The 24,194-nt window shown below is 52.6% G+C and overlaps 1 protein-coding gene across 1 annotated transcript in view; it reads right to left on the reverse strand.

Annotated features, from left to right (window-relative positions):
* The window catches only part of LOC134759213 (basic proline-rich protein-like), a gene marked incomplete at its 3' end in the record, with an annotated part of 6,819 nt that extends 3,871 nt beyond the window's left edge, over positions 1-2,948 (reverse strand). The window contains exons 1-2 of the mRNA XM_063710094.1: positions 2,753-2,948; positions 1,152-1,282 (exon numbers count right to left, since the gene is read on the reverse strand). Coding sequence (XP_063566164.1) covers positions 1,152-1,282; positions 2,753-2,948 — 327 coding nt within the window. The remainder of the gene's footprint in view (positions 1-1,151; positions 1,283-2,752) is intronic.
* Between the last annotated feature and the right edge of the window lie 21,246 nt (positions 2,949-24,194).

The following is a 24,194-nucleotide window of genomic DNA, read 5'->3' on the forward strand; positions in this document are numbered from 1 at the left end:
GATGGTGGTGGTGGTGGTGGTGGTGGTGATGGTGATGGTAGTGATGGTGGTAGTGGTGGTGATGGTGGTGGAGGTGGTGGTGGTGATGATGGTGGTGATGGTGATGGTGGTGATGGTGGTGGTGATGGTGATGGTGGTGGTGATGGTGGTGATGGTGGTGGTGGTGATGGTGGTGGTGGTGGTGATGGTGGTGGTGCTGCTGATGGTGGTGGTGGTGATGATGGTGGTGGTGGTGGTTATGGTGGTGATGGTGGTGGTGGTGGTGATGATGGTGGTGGTGGTGATGATCATGATGGTGGTGGTGGTGATCATGATGATTATGATGGTGGTGGTGATGGTGGTGATGGTGGTGATGATGGTGGTGGTGGTGGTGGTGGTGGTGATGGTGATGATGGTGGTGGTGGTGTTGGTGTTGGTGGTGATGGTGGTGGTGGTGATGATGGTGGTGTTGGTGGTGATGGTGATGATGGTGGTGGTGATGGTGGTGGTGGTGGTGGTGGTGGTGATGATGGTGGTGGTAGTGATGGTGGTAGTGGTGGTGATGGTGGTGGAGGTGGTGGCGATGATGATGGTGGTGGTGGTAGTGATGATGATGATAGGGGTTTCAAGCACTCACTATGCCAGGCTCACTTTCTGTGCTTCAACTTATTTGCCTTCTCTATTCTTAACAGTAGCTCTTCAAAGTAGATGTATCATTCCCACTTTACGGATGAGGAAGCTGAAACTCAGAGACGGTAAGTATTTTCCCTGAGGTCACAAGCAGGGAAGTAGTAGAGCAGCAATATCAGATAAATCTAATTCAGATATTTATCTGATGCCAGAGATTTATCTCATTGCAGAGCCTGAAGTCTTGGGCCCCTTTTTTGAATGGTTCATTCCAAAACAAGGTAAGAGCCCAGAAGCCCTGCCTCTGAGCCTGACCCCCTGCCCTGTTCTGGCCCAGAGATCCCCAGCCTCTTTCCTGCTCCTAGCCTCCCCCAAAGGTGCTGAGCCACCTGTCCTGCCCAGCTCAGCAGTGAGGCTGTACAGGTACGACTTTGTCTTGGAGGGGGGCTGCCCAGGATGGACAAGTCCCTGCTACCAGAGACAGGAGGAAGTGGCTCTCCTTCAGCCAACAACCCACCCAAAGGCTAGGGCATGGCACCTGCTACCCAGGAATCTGTGTTGGAGTAGAAGGTGGGGGGCATGGTGGTCCAGGGATCTGTGGTGTACTGGGAGGTGAGGGGCATGGTGGTCCTGGGATCTTTGGTGGAGTTGGGGTTGGAGATGGTGGTCCAGGGACCTGTGGTGGAGTGGGGGGTGGGGGGGGATGGTGGTCCAGGGATCTGTGGTGAAGTGGGGGTGGGGGGATAGTGGTCCAGGGATCTGTGGTGGAGTGGGGGCTGGGGGAATGGTGGTCCTGGGATCTGTGGTGGAATGGGGGTGGGGGGCATGGTGGTCCTCGGATCCGTGGTGGAGTGGGGGTTGGGGATATGGTGGTCCTGGGATCTGTGGTGGAGTGGGGGGTGGGGGGGATGGTGGTCCAGGGATCCATGGTGGAGTGGGGGGTTGGGGATATGGTGGTCCTGGGATCTCTGGTAGAGTAGGGGGTGGGGGGGATGGTGGTCCTGGGATCTGTGGTGGAATGGGGGTGGGGGGCATGGTGGTCCTGGGATCCATGGTGGAGTGGGGGGTTGGGGATATGGTGGTCCTGGGATCTCTGGTAGAGTAGGGGGTGGGGGGGATGGTGGTCCTGGGATCTGTGGTGGAATGGGGGTGGGGGGCATGGTGGTCCTGGGATCCGTGGTGGAGTGGGGGGTTGGGGATATGGTGGTCCTGGGATCTCTGGTAGAGTAGGGGGTGGGGGGGATGGTGGTCCTGGGATCTGTGGTGGAATGGGGGTGGGGGGCATGGTGGTCCTGGGATCCGTGGTGGAGTGGGGGTTGGGGATATGGTGGTCCTGGGATCTCTGGTAGAGTAGGGGGTGGGGGGGATGGTGGTCCTGGGATCTGTGGTGGAGTAGGGGGTGGGGGGGATGGTGGTCCTGGGATCTGTGGTGGAGCGGCGGGTGGGGAATTTGGTGGTCCAAGGATCTGTGGTGGAGTGGGGGTGGGGGGATGGTGGTCCTGGGATCTGTGGTGGAATGGGGGTGGGGGGATGGTGGTCCTGGGATCTGTGGTGGAGTGGGGGGTTGGGGATATGGTGGTCCAGGGATCTGTGGTGGAGTGGGGGGTTGGGGATATGGTGGTCCTCGGATCCGTGGTGGAGTGGGGGTTGGGGATATGGTGGTCCAGGGATCTGTGGTGGAGTGGGGGGTTGGGGATATGGTGGTCCAGGGATCTGTGATGGAGTTGGGGTGGGGGCATGGTGGTCCCAGTCCTGAGCCAGCTGAGTTTGTCTGGAGCCTGGGTCAGTTCTGGGCTTAGTGTTGAAGGCCACCCGTGCAGCCAAAGGCTTTGACAAATGTCAGTGACACAGAAATGTGACCACATTAGTCAGATGTCACTCTCCCCTGAATGAGCTCGCCTGGATCTTGTGAGGAATGAGAAAGCAGGAGCCCATCCTCAGTGCCCCCAGCCTGATAGAGGAGCCCCCAGTGTGATGGAGGAGATGGGACCCTGATGTTAAAACTTTCCCAAACCCCAAACCATAGCGATCTGCTCAATATATACACACAGGTCACTGAGGTGCGCTGTGACAGGTGAGGTGAGTGCCCCGCAGCCCAGCAAAGCTCCTCCTTGGGAGTTGCAAGCTGCTGTGAGATGGGAGGTACAGGGGTCCTGCTTTGGGGTGCAGCCCTGGCTCCCATGGTTCTCCTGGGTGTCCAGCCATGACCCCCCAGTAGCCAGCTTCGGAGTGGGTTTGGGAGCTGCTGCCGTGACTCTGGTCAATGTCAGAGTCTTTCCTTGTTGGTCAATGTCAGAGTCTTTCCTTGTCAGCCCCCAGGGGTGGAAGTGGAAACCCTGCATGGCACCTGCCACCTACACTCGCCTCTCCTTCAAGGCCTGGCTCAGACTCATCCCGGAGCCCTGTCCCTGTCCTCCAGCCTGGCTCAACCACACTCCCCTCCACACTCCCTCCTCCCACCATGAAGCCCCACCCCCTTCCTCCTCCCACCCCTCCCCCTTGAACCCTGGGCTCCACCTCCCTCTTTCCAGAGCCCTCTAGCTTCCCACGTGTTCTGCCTGCTCTTCTGTGGCTTCATGGCGCAGCCTATTCCCCCATTTTATAGATGAGCAAACAGGGTTGGGGTCATAAAGGGACCCTGCAGGGCAGGGCACAATGAGTGGTTTCCAGAGAAACACTGATGTCCTTTTTCCTTCACACATGGCATTTAGTTGTCTTTTCATTCTCTTTTATTCAAAAAGAGCTCCCCCTGCTTTTCCCCCCGGCTTTTCCCCCCGGCTTTTCCCCATAGCAATGAGCCGGTTCCTCTACCTGGGGGTTTTCTGTAAACTGGAAGTCAGGTCCTACTGCTTGGCTGGGGTCGTGTTAAAATGTTGGCCAGCCTGGACGATGCTGTGTGGTTTGTTTGGCACATGTCCCGCCAGGCTGCCCATGCTGGGTGATGCCAAGTTTGATCACTTGGTTGAGGGGTGGGCATCAGGTTGACTGGTGGCTTCTTGGATCCCTCATTTCTTCATTCATCTGATGTCTCCTGAGCAGCTTCTCTGTGCCAGGCATGGGGATGTGGACGTGAATTAGACATGTCCCCCATGGGGTCTGCCCTGTAGGACACAGCACAGTCAGCCCAGCGAGGAGCAGACAGGAGCTGTCGCTTGTGCTGGAGGACGGAGGGGACAGGACGGAGCCAACGCAGGAGAGAGGGAGGGACCAGGGAGGCTTCTGGGGCTGAGTCCCAAACACGTAGCAGGAGGTGGACAGGGCTTAGACAGGCAGAGGTGGGTGTTAGGCTCGGGAAGGACGTTCCAGGCAGGATGGCCAGGGAAAGGTGTGAGGTTGAGCAGCATGGAGTCACTGGGGTGTCACAAGCGTGAGAGGGGCTGTTGGATTTGCCCCTGTGGAGGGAAGTGTGGCCCAAAGGCAGGGGCAGGTACCTGACACCTTGGTGTTCATCAAGGGGCTGCCAGACACACCCAGCCACCTCTTTCCAAGGCAGTGGGCAGGTGTGAAGCCTGCCGGGCTGAGCCGCCTGCTGTGCCACCTCCGGGGTGGGTACCCTCCACCCGCCCGACTGTCTCCACCAAGACATCTCAATCCAAAACCCCTGCCAACCGGGTGGAGCTGCCAACCGTCATAAAACCTGCTTAAAGAGGTGCTCCTGCCCCTCCCCTCCCCCTCCCCCTCCCCCTTTCCAGCCTCTTTCTCTTCCCCCTCCCCCTTCCCTCAGGTCTCCAGACAGGCCTGGGGAGGGTGGGATAGCCGAGAGGCCCTGACAAAGCCCCTGCCTTTCTCTGAGCAGGGGCGGCCTGGCCCCCTGCCCCGCGGCTGTGACACGCTGCCCCATCACCTCGGCAGAGCTGGTCTCTGGGCCAGGAGGCCATGGCATCATCTCCTCTTGGGTAAGCTCTGTTTGCCAGGGCACCCCGCCCCAGGTAGAGACTGGCACATGTCTGGACACCTGAGCCCAGGCAGGCGGGGGTGGGGGCACAGGGAGGCAGCCCCGCAGCCTGAGGTCCCTGTCTCTTGGGGATTTTCCCAGCCTGCCCTGGGGTGGGCCATGGTCCTTCCCATGGCCTGGTCTCCATGAGGCAGGAATCCTCATCTTGTGACCCTGGATCCGAAGTTCAGAGTCAAAGACGGCTGAGTTTCAGGAGACAGGGGAAGCAGAGAATTCACTGTGTTGGTGTTCCTAAGTGGCAGGGTGGGGTCAGAGGGCTGGGCTGGTGCCCCCAAAAGGCAGTGAGATCACTGGCCTGTGAGGAAGCAGCGCCACCCACCCTGGCCTTTCTGTTCCTCCAACAGCCAAGCCTGCACCACCCCAGGGCCTCTGCTCAGGCTGTCCCTCTGCCTCGCATGGTCATAGACTCCTTCAGGTCACCCAGGTCTCTGTTCATGTCTGCTGGGCGAGGTGACATGTCGCCCAAGGGGCCTTTCCCAGGCATCTGTCCAATATCGCCCCTTCCCTCTCTATCCTAGGGTCTTGTTTCATTGTCTCTGTAGCACTCATCAGTCTCCGAAAGGACCGTGCTTATCTACTTGCTCACGTGTTGACAGCTTGACAGCTGGCCTTCCCCGGTCATCGCTTGGTCACAACCCTCTCCAGTTTGAGTATAACGATCTCTTTCTCTCTCTCTCTTTTTTTTTTTTTTTGAGACAGAGTCTCGCTCTCTCACCCAGGCTGGAGTGCAGTGGCTCAATCTTGGCTCACTGCAACCTCTGCCTCCCGGGTTCAAGCGATTCTCTTGCCTCAGCCCCCCTAGTAGCTGGGATTACAGGCACGTACCACCATGCCCAGCTAATTTTTGTATTTTTAGTAGAGATGGGGTTTCCTCATGTTGGCCAGGCTGGTCTCGAACTCCTGACCTCCGGTGATCCACCCGTCTTGGCCTCCCAAAGTGCTGGGATTACAGGCATGAGCCACTGCGCCCGGCCTCTCTCTTTTTTTGAGACAGGGTCTTGCTCTGTTGCCCGTAGGCTGGAGTGCAGTGGCATGATCAAGGCTCACTGCAGCCTCAACCTCCTGGGCTCAAGAGATCCTCCCGTCCCAGCCTCCCAAGTAGCTGAGACTACAGGCATGCGCCACCACACCTGGCTAATTTTTAAATTTTTTGTGGAGATGGGGTTACTATGTTGCCTAGGCTGGTCTCGAACTCCTGGGTTCAAGTAATCTTCCTGCCTCAGCCTTCCAGAGTGTACGCATGCACCACCAAGCCCAGCCTCTTTCTCTCTTTTTAATTTACCATTAAAAATCGTACATATTGATGGTGCGCAGCATGATATTTTGATATACATTGTGGAATGGTTAAATCAAGCTAATTATGCATTATCTCACAGGCTTTTTTTTTTTCTGGTTGAAAACACTTAACATCTAATTTCTTAGAAATGTTCTTTCCTTTCTTTTTTTCTTTTGTTTGGATGGCGGGGGAGAGGGTCTTGCTCTGTTGCCCAGGCTGGAGGGCAGTGGCACCATCACAGCTCACTACAGACTCAAGTGATCCTCCTGCCTCAGCCTCCTGAGTAGCTGGGACTGCAGGCACGTGCCACCATACACGGCTAACTTTTTTGATTTTTTTGTAGAGATGAGCTCTCACTTTGTTGCCCAGGCTGGTCTCAAACTCCTGGGTGCAAGCAATCCTCCTGCCTCAGCCTCCCGAGGGTCTTTTAGTAATTTTCAAGAATACAATACATTGCTATTCACCAGAGTCACCATGTGATACGTGAGATCTTTTGACCTGGTTCCTCCTGTCTAACTGAAATTTTGTGTCCTTTGACCAACATCTCCCCAGCCCTCCACCCCCAGCCCATGACAACTACCATTCTGCTCACTGCTTCTGTGAGTGCGACTTTTGTAGATTCTACATATAAGTGAGATCATGTGGTATTTGTCTCTCTGTGTCTGGCTTATTTTGCTTAACATAATGTCTTTCAGGTTCAGCCTCGCTGTGGCTAATGACAGGATTTCCTTCTTTTTTTGAGGCTGAATAGTCTCCTGTTGTGAATGTGGCCCACATTTTCTGTATCCATTCTTTCATCTGCGGACACAGATTGATGCCGTCTCTCGGCGTTGTGAACAGTGCTCATGAACATGGGGTGCAGCTGTCTCTTTGATACATCGATTTCATATCCTTTGGATATATACCCAGCAGTGGGATTGCTGGATCTTATGGTAGTTCTAATTGTGGCTTTTTGAGGAGTAATTATCCTTTAAGTATCAGATCCTGGTGACCTGAGATCCCCGAGGATAGAACAAAAAACTGTTTTCCTTGTAGCCCTGGTATTGAAGTAGATATAACCTTGAGGATTTTTCTCTCGGCAGCCTCACGGTTCGTTATATCTTTGACCTTTTGAGGACATGCACTTTAGGGAAACCGAGGCAGCTATCAACTCGTTTCTGTCCCCAGCCCCATCTCCTGGTCCTGGGCTTATCCCTACCTGTTCACAATACCCTCCCAATGATCCTGGGTGGGGACCACATGACTGTCATGTCTGAAGATGCCCCAGTGCCCGACTAGTACCCTGTGGACAGCAGGTCTGCGCCGTCTGGTTGTTGAAAGAGGTTAGTGGAAGGGAGGAGGGAACGGCAGCGCTGAGGGGCTCCTGGGCTCCTCTCAATTTTCACATCCTGTTATTTCCTTAAACGGAAGCTCCTCCCAAGCCTCACCCCCAGAGCTGCTCAAGGTCCAGCCCTGGGGACATTGTCTCACTTGCTCCCCCAAGAGGGGCCACAGAGGTGCTTTTGCAGAATTCCCAGGCTCCCTGGAGAACAGCATAGAAACCACTGATCAGAAACAACAGATGTCTTTTGCAGGTGGGGAAGCTGAGGCCCCAACATGGGGAGTAACGAGGGGAGCATGGTGAGCAGGGGTTGAGCTGGCCAGCGCCCCCAGGGACCTCTCCACAAGCCCCTCACACTTCCAGGTGGTTCCCTGCCCCTTGGCTCACGTGTGCCCACCCTCCAGCAGAAGGCGCTTTGTGCATTGCCCCGCCTTTACCATGGCCACAGACGGCTCTCAAAGCCAAGGTCCTGTCCCCAGTCGCCCCTCAGCTGCCCATGACTTGTCCTCTGTCCTGGGGGAGAGGGGCTGCGAACCTCGAGAATGTACTGGGGAGGGTGGGGGACCCTATAGTTTTCTGGGGTGGGCAGAGGCTTCAGAAACACCCAGCAGTCCCTCCTCATGGGCACTGGTCTGCTGCCTTGGGAGGCACCACATACCTGGCAGAGCCAAGACTCAGTTCCCTTTCTGTGGAACCTGGGGGGCACAAAGGCTGTTCCCACTGCAGGGAGTGGCGTCCCTGGCGGGGCCGGGTAAGGAGTTCTGTGCTGAGCTCAGCTCGGCTGACTCACTGCAGGTGCCTCTCCCCTGGACCAGTGGAGTTGCTCCAGCTGCGGAGCCCAGCTTCCCTGGGGCTCCCACGAGGCAGTACTGTGTGGCTCAGGGGCCCGGTCCACGTGGTACACGTGTGGGGCTAATGAGGGTGCCTGCCTTCCTTCCCGGCCAGCCCCGCCTGCCATGAGGCCTGAGAAGAGCTGCAAATGCTGGGCTTGGGGAGCCGCCCTTACCCTCGGGCGGGCCCTGGCACCAGCTCCTGCTGACCTTGGGGGTCTTGTCCTGTGCTGGGGCTGGGTGTCTCTGGTGAGACTCAGATGGGCTGAGCCCACCTGTTTGAGAGAGGATGTCTGACCTGGGTGCTAATGGGACACTGGGACAGTGAAACAAATGAGTTAACCCCCCACAACACAGACTCACCCCCTAGTTTGCTGGTCCCAGTTAAAGGGGAGGGTGGCCGGGCTTCTAGGAGGAGAGGGTGTGGGCACCAAACTGCTCCCCCCAGGATGTCTGCTTCAGACTGTCAGCGCTGAAGGGCAGGGAAGGAACCACCTGGTCCCACATGGTCCAGAGCCACACACCTGGGCGTCCTTAGGAGAGGTTCAGGGGAGATAGGAGCCTTTCAGAGCTAAGCCATCCCCCAAAGAGGGAAGCAGAGGGTGCGGGGTGGTAGAAGGGGTGTGCGAAGGGTGGAGCCTGGCTCGGTCTGTCTTGGATGAGCTTTCAGCTCTGACTCCCGGGGGCTGTATGATATGGACTTGGATGAAGTCTCTTCCCCACTGTGAGCCTCTGTTTCACTGACTGTAAAGTGTGTTTACTCATCTGGCCCTGGGAGGGCTGTTGTGAGGACCCAGCACCTCTACCAAGGGCTTTGCAAACTGTAGAGCGCTGTGAACATGACAAGCTGTTTCTATCACCTGCCATAGGCGGGTGGATCCCTCCCAATTCCTGAGTTCCCCGTCAGGGAGGCACGAGGGCCCTGCTGAGGCCAGGAGCCGGCAGGAGGGCTGGGGGCTGGTCTGCAGCCCTGCGGAAGATCTAGCGGCGGGGATGCCTTCCTTCACCCTCAAGGGGAATAAGTCCAGGCTGAGGCTGAGAACTCCTTGATTCCCTTGATGTTCCTGCTGGGAAAAAATTACTTGGCAGACAAAATGGGCTCGTTCTCAGTTTTAGAGAACATGGCGATCAAGAGCTTAGGGCAGCCGGGCTCAGTGGCTCATACCCGTAATCTCAGCACTTTGGGAGGCCGAGGCGGGTGGACCATTTGAGGTCAGGAGTTCAAGACCAGCCTGGCCAACACAGCGAAACCCATCTCTACTAAAAATACAAAAAATTAGCTGGGCATGATGATGTGTGCCTATAATCCCAGCTACTCAGGAGGCTGAGGCAGGAGAATCGCTTAAACTGCGGAGGTTGCAGTGAGCTGAGATTACACCACTGCACTCCAGCATGGGCAACAGAGGGAGACTCCATAAAAAAAAAAAAAAAAGCTCAGGGTGTGGAGCAGACACACCTGGGTTTGCATCTTAGCTTTGCCATTTGCTAGCTCTGGCGAGGATCATGTCTGAGGGGGGACAGTGGCTGGTTGGGGTGTCAGGGCCTGAGCTGGGGAGAAGGTCACCCATGGAGGGGTTAGAAAGGTGTCCACATAGGTGGGGGAGTGGCCCACAGAGGATGCCTGAGCTCTGGCAACGAATGGAAGGTGACCCGGTGGGGAGGAGGTCTGGTGTGGAGGGCCAAGCCCGAGTTGAGGGTGTCCCTGCACGTGTGTGTGTGTATGGAGAAGGGACTATTGAGGGAATTGGTAAATTAAATACGTGAAGCATAAAGGAAGCTGGAATGTCACATCAGAGCCGCTGGAATGTCACATCAGAGCTGCTGGAATGTCACATCAGAGCCGCTGGAATGTCACATTGGAGCCGCTGGAATGTCACATCGGAGCTGCTGGAATGTCACATCGGAGCTGCTGGAATGTCACATCAGAGCTGGAGTTACACATATGGAGAGGGAGAAAACGCAAAGGAGCCCCGTGCTGTTGGACTGGAATTTGAGATATCAGTGTGAACTCAGGGTTTTCTTTTTCTTTCTTTCTTTTTTTTTTTTTTTTGAGATGGAATCTCGCTCTGTCACCCAGGCTGGAGTGCAATGGCGCAATCTCGGCTCTCTGCAACCTCTGCCTCCTGGGTTCAAGCGATTCTCCTACCTCAGCCTCCTGAGTAGCTGGGACTACAGGCGCATGCCACCATGCCTGGCTAATTTTTGTATTTTTAGTAGAGACGGGGTTTCACCATGTTGGCCGGGTTGGTCTTGAGCTCCTGACCTTGTGATCCGCTCACCTTGGCCACCCAAAGTGCTGGGATTACAGGCGTGAGCCACCGCACCTGGCCAGGGTTTTCAATATAAGAGAGCAATAAATACAAACATATACACATGCAAATGTGTATATTAGATATTTACTATACATATACACATATGTGAGTGTGTGTGGACATATGTACAGTCTATATGTACAGTTGACCCTTGAATGATGTGGGGGTTAGGGGTCCCCATGGCCTTGTCTACTGAGAGGGACTGGGAGCAGCAACTCCCCAGTAGCAGTGAGCACACCTGGCACCCAGATGTTGGCCTCTGTATACCGTTCCCCACTAAAGAATCAGGCTTCCTTGGAGCCATGGCTGATTCTAGGGCTGGGGCAGGGAAGGGGCAGAATGAGCCTGGAATATCTTTTTGTGCCAGAAATTCAGGACATGGTCAAAGAATGATGGAGATAAATCAAAATGCCCCTGGAACTACTTGAAAAGGCAACCACTAGCCAAATCTGGGTCGATCTGAGCATTAAAATAAACAATGGGCTGGGCACAGTGGCTCACGCCTGTAATCCCAACAGTTTGGGAGGCTGAGGCAGGAAGATCACAGGGTCAAGAGATCGAGACCATCCTGGCCAACATGGTGAAACCCCATCTCTACTAAAAATGTGAAAAAAAAAATTAGCTGGGTGTGGTGGTGTGTGCCTGTAGTCCTAGCTACTCGGGAGGTTGAGGCAGGAGAATCACTTGAACCCGGGAGGTGGAAGTTGCAGTGAGCCAAGATCATGCCACTGCACTCTAGCCTGGGGACAGAACGAGACTCCGTCTCAAAAAAACAAAAAGCAAAACAAAAAAACCAGTGATAGTCATGGATGATAACCTGTTGAATTCCCTAAGAAAACACAGGTCCGTATTGCGACAAATAAATAAGTGAATAAACTGAAAGTTGATGAGAAATGGGATATTGACATAGTCTCAGAGTATCTTCTCACAAAATACTTATTAATTACAAAGAGAGAAGGAATAACTTTGCAGTGGAGAAACTTGGCAGACACCACCTTAAGTGATCAAATTTAACATCACCTTTATTGAAACTGATCCAAAGCGCCCCATAACTGCCACTTAGGATAGTCCTGCCACAAACGCATGACCTGAATCTAACCACGAGGAAACACCAGCCAAACTCCAATTTGATGAAGTAAGTGATCTGTAATCTTCAAAATGTCAAGGCCGTGAAGGAAGCACTGAGTAACTGTTCCAGACCGAAGGAGACCTGACAATTTCATGCAACGCAGGAGACTGAACCGGGTCCTTTTGCTACCAAGGCATTGTTGAGATAGTTGGCAAAACCGGCGCCAGGTCTGTGGAGTGGAAGGTAGGAATGGATCAGTGCTAGCTCCCTGATTTGATGGTTTTACTGCGGTTGTGTAGGGAAAGGCTTTTGTTGGTAGAAAATAGGTCGGCAATTTACAGTTCAATGGTTGCAGAGAAACAATTCTGGCCGGTCGCGGTGGCTTATGTCTGTGATCCCAGCACTTTGGGAGGCCGAGGCAGGCGGATCACAAGGTCAGGAGATCGAGACCAGCCTGGCCAATATAGTGAAACCCCGTCTCTACCAAAAATACAAAAAATTAGCTGGGTGTGGTGGCGGGAGCCTGTAATCCCAGCTACTCGGGAGGCTGAGGCAGGAGATTCGCTTGAACCCGGGAAGTGGAGGTTGCAGTGAGCCGAGATTGTACCATTGCACTCCAGCCAGGGCAACAGTGTGAGACTCCATCTCAAAAACAAACAAACGAACCAAAAACAATTCTTAGTATTATACATGCAAATTTTCTATAAGTTTGCCACTGTTTCTAAGCTTAAAAAACTATTAGTATAGGCCCTGGGCACAGTGGCACACACCTGTAATCCCAGCATTTTAGGAGGCTGAGGTGGGAGGATCACCTGAGTCCAGGAGTTCAAAACCAGCCTGGGAAACATAGTGAGACTTGTCTCTACAAAAAATAAAAAGACAAAAACTAGCTGGGTGTGGTGGTGTGTGCCCATAGTCCTAGTTATTTGGGAGGCTGAGGTGGGAGGATTGCTTGAGCTCGGGAGGTGGAGGCTGCAGTGAGCCAAGATCACAGCACTGCACTCTAGCCTGGGCAACAGAGTGAGATACTGCCTCAAAAAAGGAGAAATTATTAGCACAAAAACAAATAACAACCAAAGAATTCCAAAAATGAGAGTGTCTGAGGGCAGCGCTTAGGCTAGTTCTGACGTAGTATGTGCTCATCTAATGTCCATAATTAAGCGCATGACTGCAGAGCTTCCTGCGTCTGCTGGACTTGCTGTCTCTTTCTGCTGATCTGTAACTTCTCTCCCTGCTCTGAAGTAACTTCCTCCAGGAAGTCCTCCATAGAAGTGTCATGTGCATTGGTGACTCTGGTCACCCATCACCTTCCAGGGTCTCACCTCCAGCTTTGTTTTAATTCATAATTGCTTGCAGCACAGGAAGTGAAGGTTGGACTGGATGTCGCGCTGTTCCCATCCCAGCTCTCATCCTGCTCTAACCTTCCAGCATTCTCTAATCTGGGCATCCACCCCCTTCCTCAGAACAGGCTCCTTCTCAGAAATCACTGCCCAAGGTCAAGTCCATTCTTGTTAATTCTGTCCCAGATTTGCAACAGATCTGGTTCATTGGATCCATTCCCCTGCTTCTTGGCAGGGCTGTTCTTAAATTGGCTTGGCGAAAGAGGGTCTTATCTCTTTCCACTATTTCCAGGAAACACAGTTTCAAAAGCATGTGTCCCATTGTCACGCAATCTTCGAAGGCCGGGCTGCCTCAAGAAGCCGTGTGTTCTGTCACTCATGCGCTGGCTCTTGCACTTGTCCACAATTATTCATTGATGGGAGCCATGTCCCCCTGCCAGTGACAGTTGCAGTAGTCAGTACTTGGAGGGCATTTGCCCTGTGCCAAGCCCTGAGCTGGGTGCGTCACCTGTATTAGCTCATTTCATGCTCAAACCACGTGAGGAGGTAGCTATGGTTGCACCTGCATTTTACGGATGAGAAAACAGCGGTGCAGGGAGATCAAGCCCCTTGCCCAGGGCGCTTTCTCCGTGGTGGGGTTTTAGGCACTGTGCTGCCAGCTTTGTTTACATTTCGCTTGGTTATTCTCACAATAACCACGCGAGGTCCTTAAAATTCTTCTAAAAAAAAAGTTTTTTTTTAGAGACAGGGTTTTGCTCTGTTGCCCAGGCTGGAGTACAGTGGTACAATCATGATTCACTGCAACCTCCGCCTTCCGGTTCAAGCAATCCTCCGGTCTCGGTCTCCTGAAGCACTGGGATTACAGATGTGAGCCACTGCACCTGGCCTATTCTCATTTTTTTTTCTTTTTTTCTTCGAGACAGAGTTTCGCTCTTGCTGCCCAGGCTGGAGTGCCGTGGCGCGATCTCAGCTCACTGCAACCTCCGCCTCCCAGGTTCAAATGATTCTCCTGCCTCAGCCTCCCAAGTAGCTGGGATTACAGGCACATGCCACCAAGCCCAGCTAATTTTTGTGTTATTAGTAGAGATGGGGTTTCACCATGTTGGCCAGGCTGGTCTTGAACTCCCGACCTCATGATCCTCCCGCCTTTGCCGCTCAAAGTGCTGGAATTATAGGCGTGAGCCACTGCGCCTGGCCTCTCCTCATTTTTTAAGGGAGTTTGAGGCTTATACAATTTGGTGGTGGTGGGGTGCTCTTTAAGAAAAAGAATAAAAAGATAATCTTACTTTCATTTTCTTTCTTTTCCCCTTCTTTCCTTTCTTTCTTTTTCTTTCCTTTTGTTTTTGAGATAAGGTCTCGCTCTGTCACACAGGCTGCAGTGCAGTGGCACAATCTCGGCTTACTGCAACCTCTGCCTCCTGGCCTCAAGCAATCCTCCTGCCTCAGCCTCCCAAGTAGCTGGGATTACAGGCATGTGTCACCACACTCGGCTAATTTTTGTATTTTTAGTAGAGGTGGGATTTCGCCATGTTGGTCTCAAACTCCTTGACTCAGCCTCCCAAAGTGCTGGGACTACAGGCGTGAGCTGCCATGCGCCTAGGCTAAGATATCCTACTTTCACAAATTGTACACAAATCTCCAAGCAAGTGAGCCCATTGCTAGGGCTCCTCCCAGGGCCTTGCAGAGACTGTGAAGTTTGAGGTCTCTCAGCTTCCTGGGAAACCCACCTATGTTTAGAAAGGTGCACTAACTTGACCTGGGTCTCTCAGCTCATGAGAAGACCTGACTCTGTTCCTGGGTGAGGCTTCTGTCATCTCCATCCTTCTCCCCTAAACAGGTTCATTTTCTGAATCTTGCCACATTGTCGGGGTGAGCTGGGCTAGGTGTGGAAGGTCTCTGTCTGGCTTTGGGGTGGGGATGGGATCACAAACCCTAGGCCTAGGCTGGGCTTCACAATCCCCTTGGGGGCTTGTCAAGAATGCCTATCCCTGGAGACTCAGGCCCTCAGATATAGACTTAGTGGTTCTGGGGCAGGGCCTGGGAATCTGTATTTGTAATAGGTCTCCAGGAGAGGCAGTTGCAGTCACGCTTTTGGGACCCACTGCTCCAGGGACACCCCTCCTGCCCCAGTAAACTCTGTGTCTGGCCCCCTTCCAGGCTGGGCCTGGCGCTGTGGGCAGAAGTTAGCGGTGACATGCTGCAGGCTGAGTGGGCCTCACTGCGGAGGCATGCAATTAGCAGCCCCCAGAACAATGCCTTGGTTTCCATCATTAGACCCCAAGCCTGGCTGGTAATTTGTTGCTTCTTTCATTGCAGTAACAAGCTCTGGCTTGGGAACGAGCAAAAGAGCTTTTCCCTTCCCCCAGGCATTCCCAAACACCTGCTTGGGGTAGAGTGGGGGCACCGTGGGAGCACAGGAGAGACACCTAATGCTTTCAGGTGCAATCCAGGAAGACTTCTTGTGGGAGGAGGCTGCCAGCAGGACCCAGAAAGGGACTGGCATTTGGCCAGGTGCCAGGGATATCACAGTAGATGGGGTAGACCCTATCCACACCCTTGGGGCTTGCAGTCTGTTGGAGACCAATAAGTAGAGAAGCCACCGTATCCCAAGAGACAAATGTGGTCATGGATCGGAGAGACTCCCACTCAGCTGGATGTGGGCAGGGTCAGGGCAGGCTTCCTGGGCGAGGAGGCAATATCTCTGTTGAGCCCTGAAGGGTGAGTAGAGGTGGGCCAGGTGAAGCGGGTGAAGGTGGGATGTGTGGACAAGTTTTCTGGTCAGAAGGAACAGCATGTGCAAAACCCAGGGAGGCTGGAGATGTGAACAGGGCCTCATCAGCTGTGTCGAGCAATGGCTTGGACCCCTTTTGAAGAGTGACGTGTGGTAGGTAGATTATATTTCCCAAATGTGGCTGCAACCCTGGCTACTCTTCCACTTGCTCTTCTTGCAAAATGGCCTTGACACTCCGCCCATCCAGCACTGGGGTCTGTGTCCCCTTCCCTTGAGCCTGGGTGGAGCTTTGTGTATAATGGATACTTTGTGTGTACGGTGGCGCTTTTTGTGTGATGCTCTGTGACCTCCAAGCTTAGGTCACACAAATACCTTTCTGTCTTGCTGTCTTGGGATAGTCACTCTTTGGACCCGGCCACCATGCAGTGAGGAGTCCCAAACTAATCCATCCATGCAGAGAGGCCACAGGTGAGACTGTATCTAGGTGTCCAACCAACAGCCCTGCTGTGGTCCCGACTATGCCATCATTGACAGCCAGATGGGAAGAGGACTCTTCCAGTTAACCCCAGCTCCTACCCGTCTAGTCTTCCCAGGACATCATGGAGCAGAGTCATCTGAATTCCTGACCCACAGACTGAGCATCAGGTGGTTGTTTTAAGTCACTAAGTTTTGGAAGGGGTTGTTAGCCAGCAGTGGTAACTGGAACAGGTGGTGAGCCGCCCGAGGACTTCTGCAGGGACAGCACGCTGGAGGGGTGTTTTGGAAAGCTTACAGTCTGCAGCATGGAGAGTGGATTGGAGGGGCTGAGATTGCAGGCAGGGGGCCCATTACATGAATCAACTTGAAATCCCAGCACCTCAGAGCCAAACGGAAGCTCTTAGGCTGTTTGTCCAACCCTCAGCAGTGCGGAAATTCCCGCCACATTGTTCCAAATGACCTTCAGCCCCTGCCTGGGCACTTCCAGTAACAGATGGCTCATTCCACACCACCAGGCTGCCCCGGCCCTCGGAGTGCCACGAAGTTCTTTCCTGGGTCGAGTTGAAATCTGCTGCCCAGACGCACCCCCGTGTTAGACATTGTTCTGTCCTCTGAATTCTCATGGAATTCTCTTCCATTCCACCCTTGGACGATTTGATGATGGTGACCAAATAGTGTGCTGTTCTGCAAAATTAATGGCTGCAGTGTGTCAACTGCAGGCTTTGAGTTGCACAGACCCGGGTTCACATACCACTTCTAGCTAAGTGGCTCGGGCAGGTGCTGTTGCCTCTCTGAGCCTCATGCAGGTCAGGGATAACCCACGTCCCACCTCACGTCACTGTCATGAGGGTGAGATGAGTCAGTACATGTACGGCCTTTACACAGAGCAGGGGCTCAGTAAGTGTCAGTTCATATAACAGAGCTGCAACCCTGCATGCCCCTCTATTCTCTATTCTATGACTGCATCACTAGTCTATTATTATTTTGAAATAACTCAGCATTGGCCCAAACTACTCTGAGGGAGCAGACAGTGACTCAACAGCAAGGGCCAGCCTCAGGGGACACTGGGGGGGCATTGTCCTCTGGAGTCAAAGGCAGCTCTGTTCATGGCTATCACCCTGTCTTCCCCAGCCTGGTTTCTGGCCCAGTCACTCACAGCGGTGATGGCTTCGACTGTGCTGCCCCGACTGGCACCACTTCCTCACCACCCTCACCCACACCACTTCAGGTGTGAGGTTGTGGTCGGGGGCGGGGGCTTTCTGAGGAGGCTGAGGGTGCTGAGGGGTGGCGGTGATGGTGGGAGTGGAGTTTATGGATCCCCTTCTCTCCTTGATGACAAGCCCGTCGGGCTGCCACCTTGATGTCGCATTTTCCTGGATGTTGCCTGGTTGGTTTAACCAGCCGAGATCGGGTGCTGGCAACTGTGCTGGACTCCATGTTGACTCTGGTGACCCATGTCTTCTGGGGACAGGGGCAGCAGCAGAGGCCCTTGGGGTCCCCTGCAGGGAGCAGGGATCAGGACCCTCACCCCCACGTCAACCACGGCGTCTCCACTTGGATTTGATTTCTTTTTTTTTTTAATTATACTTTAAGTTTTAGGGTACACGTGCACAACTTGCAGGTTAGTTACATATGTATACATGTGACATATTGGTGTGCTGCACCCAGTAACTCGTCATTTAACATTAGGTATATCTCCAAATGCTATCCCTCCCTACTCATTGGAGCTTTACCATCAAGGTTCTTTACCGAAAATAAAGGTCAGAAACATTTTCTCTAGTCCACCGAGGCTTGAGAGGAGACTGCCCAGGTCACACAGCCAGGCAGACATGGAACCAGAGGCCGATGGGCAGACATCTGCTCACTGCCTGCCCAGAGCCCCGATCTGCCCTTTCCCATCTCCGCTTCCCAAGAAGGCGATGGGGAACCAGGTACAGCGTGTGATCCAAACAGCCAGTCAGTGTATGCCATGCCTCTGGCCACAGGGGTGGATGTGTGAACAAAACCAGCCCCTGTCGGTTGGAGTGAGTCTCAGGCCTCGGGCTGGCGACGCTAAGGTGAGAGCTTCTCTCTCCTGCTGGAGGGGACAGGGAGGCTCATAGCCCTGGGAGCCGCCTGGGGTCAGAACTCTGCAGCCGGAAGTGGAGCCAACTCTGCAGCAGGCCAGGGAAAAATGGGGGAAAAGGGTGGATTTGGGTGATTTTTATTTTATTTTTAAATTTTATTTATTTATTTTTTTCAGAAAGGGTCTTGCTTTGTCACCCGGGCTGGAGTGCAGTGGTGTGATCACGGCTCACTGTAACCTTGAACTTCTGGGCTCCAGTGATCCTCCCATCTCAGCTTCCTGAGTAGCCGGGACTACAGGCATGAGCCGCAGTGCCTGGCTAATTTTTAAATTTTTTGTCAAGACGGATCTTGCTCTGTTGCCTAGGCTGGTGTTGAACTCCTGGGCTCCAGCGATACCCCCTCCACCCCCTTCCACCCAGTCTCAGCCTCCTGAGTAGCTGGGATTACAGGTGTGAGCCATCACACCTGACCCTTGGTGATATTTAGACCAGCTGTGTCCAGTCTCACCTAAAGGCAGAATCACTTCTGGACTTTTCAGCTAAAAAACCCTCTTTATTGTTGAGGCCAGTTTGAGTCTGATTTTGAGTTAGTGGTGGCCGAGCTCCTCCTCCTGCCAAGACCTGGCTACTGCGATGGCCCCCAGGTGAGCCCCTCCCCCAGGTTGCTTTCATCCTCCGCCCTCTGAGATGCTGGCGGTGGGACCTAGACGAGGCACCCCATCTGGCTCCTGGCCCACCCACCTTTCTCACCGAGGCCACCCCTGTCAGCCTACCCCACTGCCCCAGAGCCAGGAGCCCCAGGCACTTCAGACCCTGAATCACCCGCCTCCAGAGCCCTCTGCATCTGAGCTATGAGGAAGATGCCTTCTCAGCCAAATTCCCCTCTCGGCTTCCGACTGGGGGCGGGACAAGGAAGGCTCAGCAGGGGCTGTCCCCTCCCCGCTATAACCGTGCTGTGTCCCAGGTGTTTGGAAGTCACCCAGGGGGCTCTTCCCACGTCCTTTCTTGCCCCATTTGAGGGCAGCAGCAACAACAATTTCTTCCCTGCCTGCCTGCCCGACGCCGTGCCATGCACTTTCAGGGCAGCCTTAAACTCAGTCATTAGGGCCACCCCAGGCTGGCAGTGTGGACCTGGGGTTCAGCACAGGGACTCTGGAGCCAGGCAGTTGGGTTTGGATCCCAGCTCTACCACATAATTGCTGCGTGACCTTGGGCAAGTTATTTAACCTCTCTGTGCCTCAATGCTCCTTCCTACAAATTAGGAGGAATGATAGATGCTGAATGAGGAACTAATACACATAAAAGTGGTAGAACAATACCCGGCACATAGCAGGTGCTTTATAATGCTAGCTATTATTATTCCCAATTTACAGATAGAACAACTGAGGCTTGAGAAGATGACTTCCCTAGAGCACACAGCTCAGTAAACCAGGTCTGAGCAATTCAGAATCAAGGATCCATTTTATTGTCACTTGAAGTAACTCCCCAAACGTGTCACCTGAATGGTTTTCTACAGCTGGGACCAGCCAGGGCCTCAGGGTTTAGCAGGAAACAAATGTGTGGGCAATCGAGCCCGGCCTTTGGAATCCAGCCACAGCATTTTAGAGGAGACCCTAGATATTATCTAATCAGCACTGCCCAATCTGGCAGCCACTAACCACAGATGCTATTGAGCCGTGGGTCTGTAACTAGCTCAAGTCGAGATGTGCTACGGGTATGAAATACACGCTGGACTTCATACGCAAAAAACAATGTAAAGTCTCATTCATAGATTTTTGTATTGACTACATGTTGAATTGACAATATTTTGGATGGATGGGTTAAATAACATAGGATTTAAATTAACGACACCTGTTTAATTTTACAAGTTCATGTGGCTGCTAGAATATTTATGGTTCACATTATGTTTCTACTGGGGAGCGCTGAGCTAGGCCATTGTTCCATTTCACAGATGAGGAAAATGGGGCTCATAGGTGTGGTTTGCTTTGGTTCCAGGGTTTTTGTTGGGTGAACCGAGCCTCCAGAGTCCTACTCCATATTCCTCATGCTGCCTGGAGGCTGCCTACGCCTCTGGCTGGTTCCTAAATCTCCTCAAGAACCAGCTGGGCACGGAGGTTACATAAAGACCGCCCTGAACCTGCTGGGTAGGAGGAGCTCTTAGCTCTAGTGCTGGGTGCTAGAGCCCTCTCTCACTCTACGCATCCCAGAGGAGTTGTTAAATAGGGGTGATCTCACCCTGTGGCCTCCTGAGCCCTCCCTTCTGAGTGCTCAAAGCACACTGTCACCCCATCCCTTCCCAGGAAGAAAGGGAGCCACTTCACATTAGCATCATATAGACAACAGCGTAGGGTGTTGGCTTCTGAACATTTGGCTCACATCTCTCAGTAAGAACTATACCGGCCGGGTGCAGTGGCTCACGCCTGTAATCCCAGCAATTTGGGAGGCTGAGGCGGGCGGATCACCTGAGGTCAGGAGTTTCAGACCAGCCTGGCCAACATGGCAAAACCCTGCCTCTACTAAAAATACAAAAATTAGCCGGGTGTGGTGCCGTGCACCTGTAATCCCAGCTACTCGGGAGGCTGAGGCAGGAGAATCGCTTGAACCCAGGAGGTGGATGTTGCAGTGAGCCAAGATTGTGCCACTGCACTCCAGCCTGAGCAACAAGAGTGAGACTCTGTCTCAAAAAAATAAATAAATAAAATAAATATATATTGTACATTGGGACCCTGCACACCACACGCGTGCACACACACACACACACACGCTCGCACATGCACACACACATACAACTGAAACAAAAGTTTCATGAAACAAGTCTTCTCTTTTATGCGTTATTTTCTCCTCTCTTTCCTACCCCATTTGATTTCATTAAAAAAACATTGCTCAGGGCTCACTACATTGACTCCACATCCCGCTCATGGGTCACAACCTGCAGCTTGAAAAACGCTGGTCTTAGTGGAGAGGAACCCAGGATCAGAAGACAGATTTGTCTCTGTTTTGTTTCTGTCTGGAAAAATAGCATCATAATCTGGCTTTGCAGGGTTGCTGTGAGGGCTGGGGTCATGGAGGGAAAGCGCCTGGCACACAGTAGGGGTGCAAAAAGTGGCAGCTGCTGTTACTGCCACATAGGTGACCCATCCAGGGCGTCACCTCTGGGCTAGGATTTGAGAATGCCCAGGATGGGTCTTCCCTGCCCACAGGACCTCACTGTCACCATCAGTCAGTCCTCAGGCTGAGCGTTACTCTGCCCAGCTTGGTCCTTTTATATGTAAGTGCCACTTTCTGGAGGGGTGACTCAGGTCCCCAATTCTTTGGGGAAATTAAGTTTGTTAGAATCTCTCCCAGCTCAGGGCCAAGAGGGGGAAGCATGTGTCCAGAATGTGGAGGTTAGTAAGTCAACCTCCATATTAACTTCCTAATAGGGCACTTTGGGAGGCTGAGGCAGGAGGATTGTTTGAGGCCAGGAGTTCGAGACCAGCCTGAGTAACATAGTGAGACCCTGTCCCTACAAACGTATATTAAAAAAATAGCCAGGTGTGGTAGTGCATGTCTGTGCTCTCAGCTACTCAGGAGGCTGAGGTGGGAGGATCACTTGAGTCCAGGAGGTCAAGGCTGCAGTGAGCTGTGACTGCATCACCGCACTTCAGCCTAATGCAGTGCACTCTTTCTGGACATCTGGGCATGATCCCCGGATGGGATCCCCTGCCTGACCTGTGTTCCCTCTCCCCCAACCAGCCCCAACTCCCCACAAAAGTGACACCCTGGGATGTGGACCTTGCTCTGCCACACACAAGCTGAGTGGTCTTGGATGAGCCCCTTATCCTCTCTGAGCCTCAGTTTCCCCATCTGCAATACTGTGATTGTATCTCCTATCTCACTGGATAGAAGTGTGTAACGTTTCAGAGAAGCAGTTCCTGTGAAATTTCCCACACCATTGCTGGCACGTAGTAGGACCCAATGCATCTCAGCTGCCCGTTCTCAACCCATCTCTCCTGTCTGCACACCACTGCAAACCAGATCTCGGGCAAAGTTCTGCCTCATGTGGCAGTGAGTTCACCATCACTTCAAGTATCCAAGAAAAGGTTAGAAAACCAACAAACAGATTCTGAGACAGCCCTGGTTTCAGGCACTGAGTAGGTGATTTATATATACTTATTGAATGAATCAATGATTGTGATTCCTGTATTGGGTAGGAAGTCGTTCTAGAACACTGCTGAAGCTTGATTACATGCCAGAGTCACCCGGGGGATTTATTTACTTATTTAGAGACAGAGTCTTGCTCTGTTGCCCAGGCTGGAGTGCAGAGGTGCAATCTTGGCTCATTGCAGCCTCAACCTCCTGGGCTTGAACAATTCTCCCAACTCAGTCTCCTGAGTAGCTGGGATTACAGGCACACACCACCATGCCCAGCTAATTTTTGTATTTTTTTGTAGAGATGGGGTTTTGCCATATTGTCCAGGCTGGTCTTGAACTCCTGAACTGAAGCCTCCCACCCTCGGCCTCCCGAAGTGTTGGGATTACAGACGTGAGCCACTGTGATCCGGGGAATTTAAAGAGTACAGATATGTAGATCCCACTCTCATGGATTCCGATCTAATTGGTCTGAAGTGCAGCCTGGTGCTTTGAAAGCTCTCCAAGTGATCCCTGTGCAGACAAGTTTGAGAACCAGAGCACCCAGCTTCCTTCTAACTCCGAGATGATAAGATTTTGTTACAGTACGACGTGGTGACTATAGTAAACAACAATGTATTGTGTCCTTGAAAATTGCTAAGAGAGCAGATTTTAAATTTTCTCATTATATACAAAAAATAAATATGTAGGGTAATGCATATAGTAGTTAGCTAGATTTAGCCATTTCATAATATACACATATATCAAAACTACACCATAAATATACACAATTTTTATTTGTCAGTTAAAAAAATGTTAAAGATCTTCTTGTATAGTCATTTACAAACTAGTATAAATTTAGGTCAAAGTTACCCTCATACACTATGTGATATATATAGTAAGGGGTTTAATAAATGGTTTAAAAATATGATCTCAGATGTCAGAGAACAGCTAGGATTTTCTTTGTAAGAGACAGAAGGGGTTCAGGTGCATCAGCTCAGCCTTAATTCTGAAGCATCCATGTAACTGGAGGAAGAGGGTTCACTAAGCATGCCCCAGAGGCAGAAGCTTCTGGGACTGCAGAATTAAAACAGGGGCCTCCAGTCAGACGGAGGAGGCACAGCCCTTGCCTTCAGGAGGCTCCCAGTCTAGTGATGACCATCTCTGCTTCCAAGCTCCCAACTTCATCCAAAGCTTTCCAGTTTGCAAAGTGTTTTTGCATCCATCATTTTTGTTCAGTGATTTGTCTAATGAGAAGGAGACATGGTCCCAGCTCTCAAGGAACCCACTTGGAAAGCCGATCTTCCCAGCCTTGGGGAGGCTTTTGCAGAATTCCTCTCCGCATTATTTCCAGGGCAGTCTGAAGAGATAATTACTGCGTGTCCTTAGGGAGCCCTTGGTCTCATGCCTTCCAGGGTCCCCACCCTCAGTGTCTGGGCGGGGGACAGGGAGGCTGGGTGTCTGTTCCCTGGGAACCCCCCTGGGCTACTGTGGGAGTCAGCAGCTCCATGGTGCCTTTCGCAAGCCCAGCTGTAATTGTTTCTTTGGTTGTTTGTCTCCTCTAAAACAAGGACTCCTAATGGGCAGGGACTCTGTTGTACTTTTCCCTGGATCCCCAGAAGATGTGCTGATGGACATCTAAGTAAATGAATAAATGAATAGGGATGTGGGGGGCGGGAGTTGCATGCAAACCCTCACGGAGGCAGCACTGTTTGCTCATTTGCCCTGGACAACCTCGAAGCCCTCTTGACCCCCTCCTCGGAGAGCCAGAGAGCCCCATGAGGATTGCACACACCTGTGCAGGTGTGGACTGTTGCATCAGCCTTGTAAAAATGTACCCAGAGAGCAGGTGGAGTCCTGAGACCCACGCGGCAAGGGTCACAACTCTGCCATCAGAGATGCCGTGCACCTCTAAGATTGAATTGTGTGGGGCCCAAGAATAGGGTGGTGGGGCAGCCTCCTTCACTGGGGGCCCCTTGCCTCTCCATTCCCCTGTACAGAAAACCATACCTAGAACGAGCCAGAAAGAAAGCACCTGAATAAAACAGCCATTGTCTTGGGAAGCATGGTGGGAGGTGGCAAGTTACTACCTCCTTGTTGT

Source organism: Gorilla gorilla, chromosome 1 (assembly GCF_029281585.2).
Source record: "Gorilla gorilla gorilla isolate KB3781 chromosome 1, NHGRI_mGorGor1-v2.1_pri, whole genome shotgun sequence".
Lineage (NCBI taxonomy): Eukaryota > Metazoa > Chordata > Mammalia > Primates > Hominidae > Gorilla > Gorilla gorilla.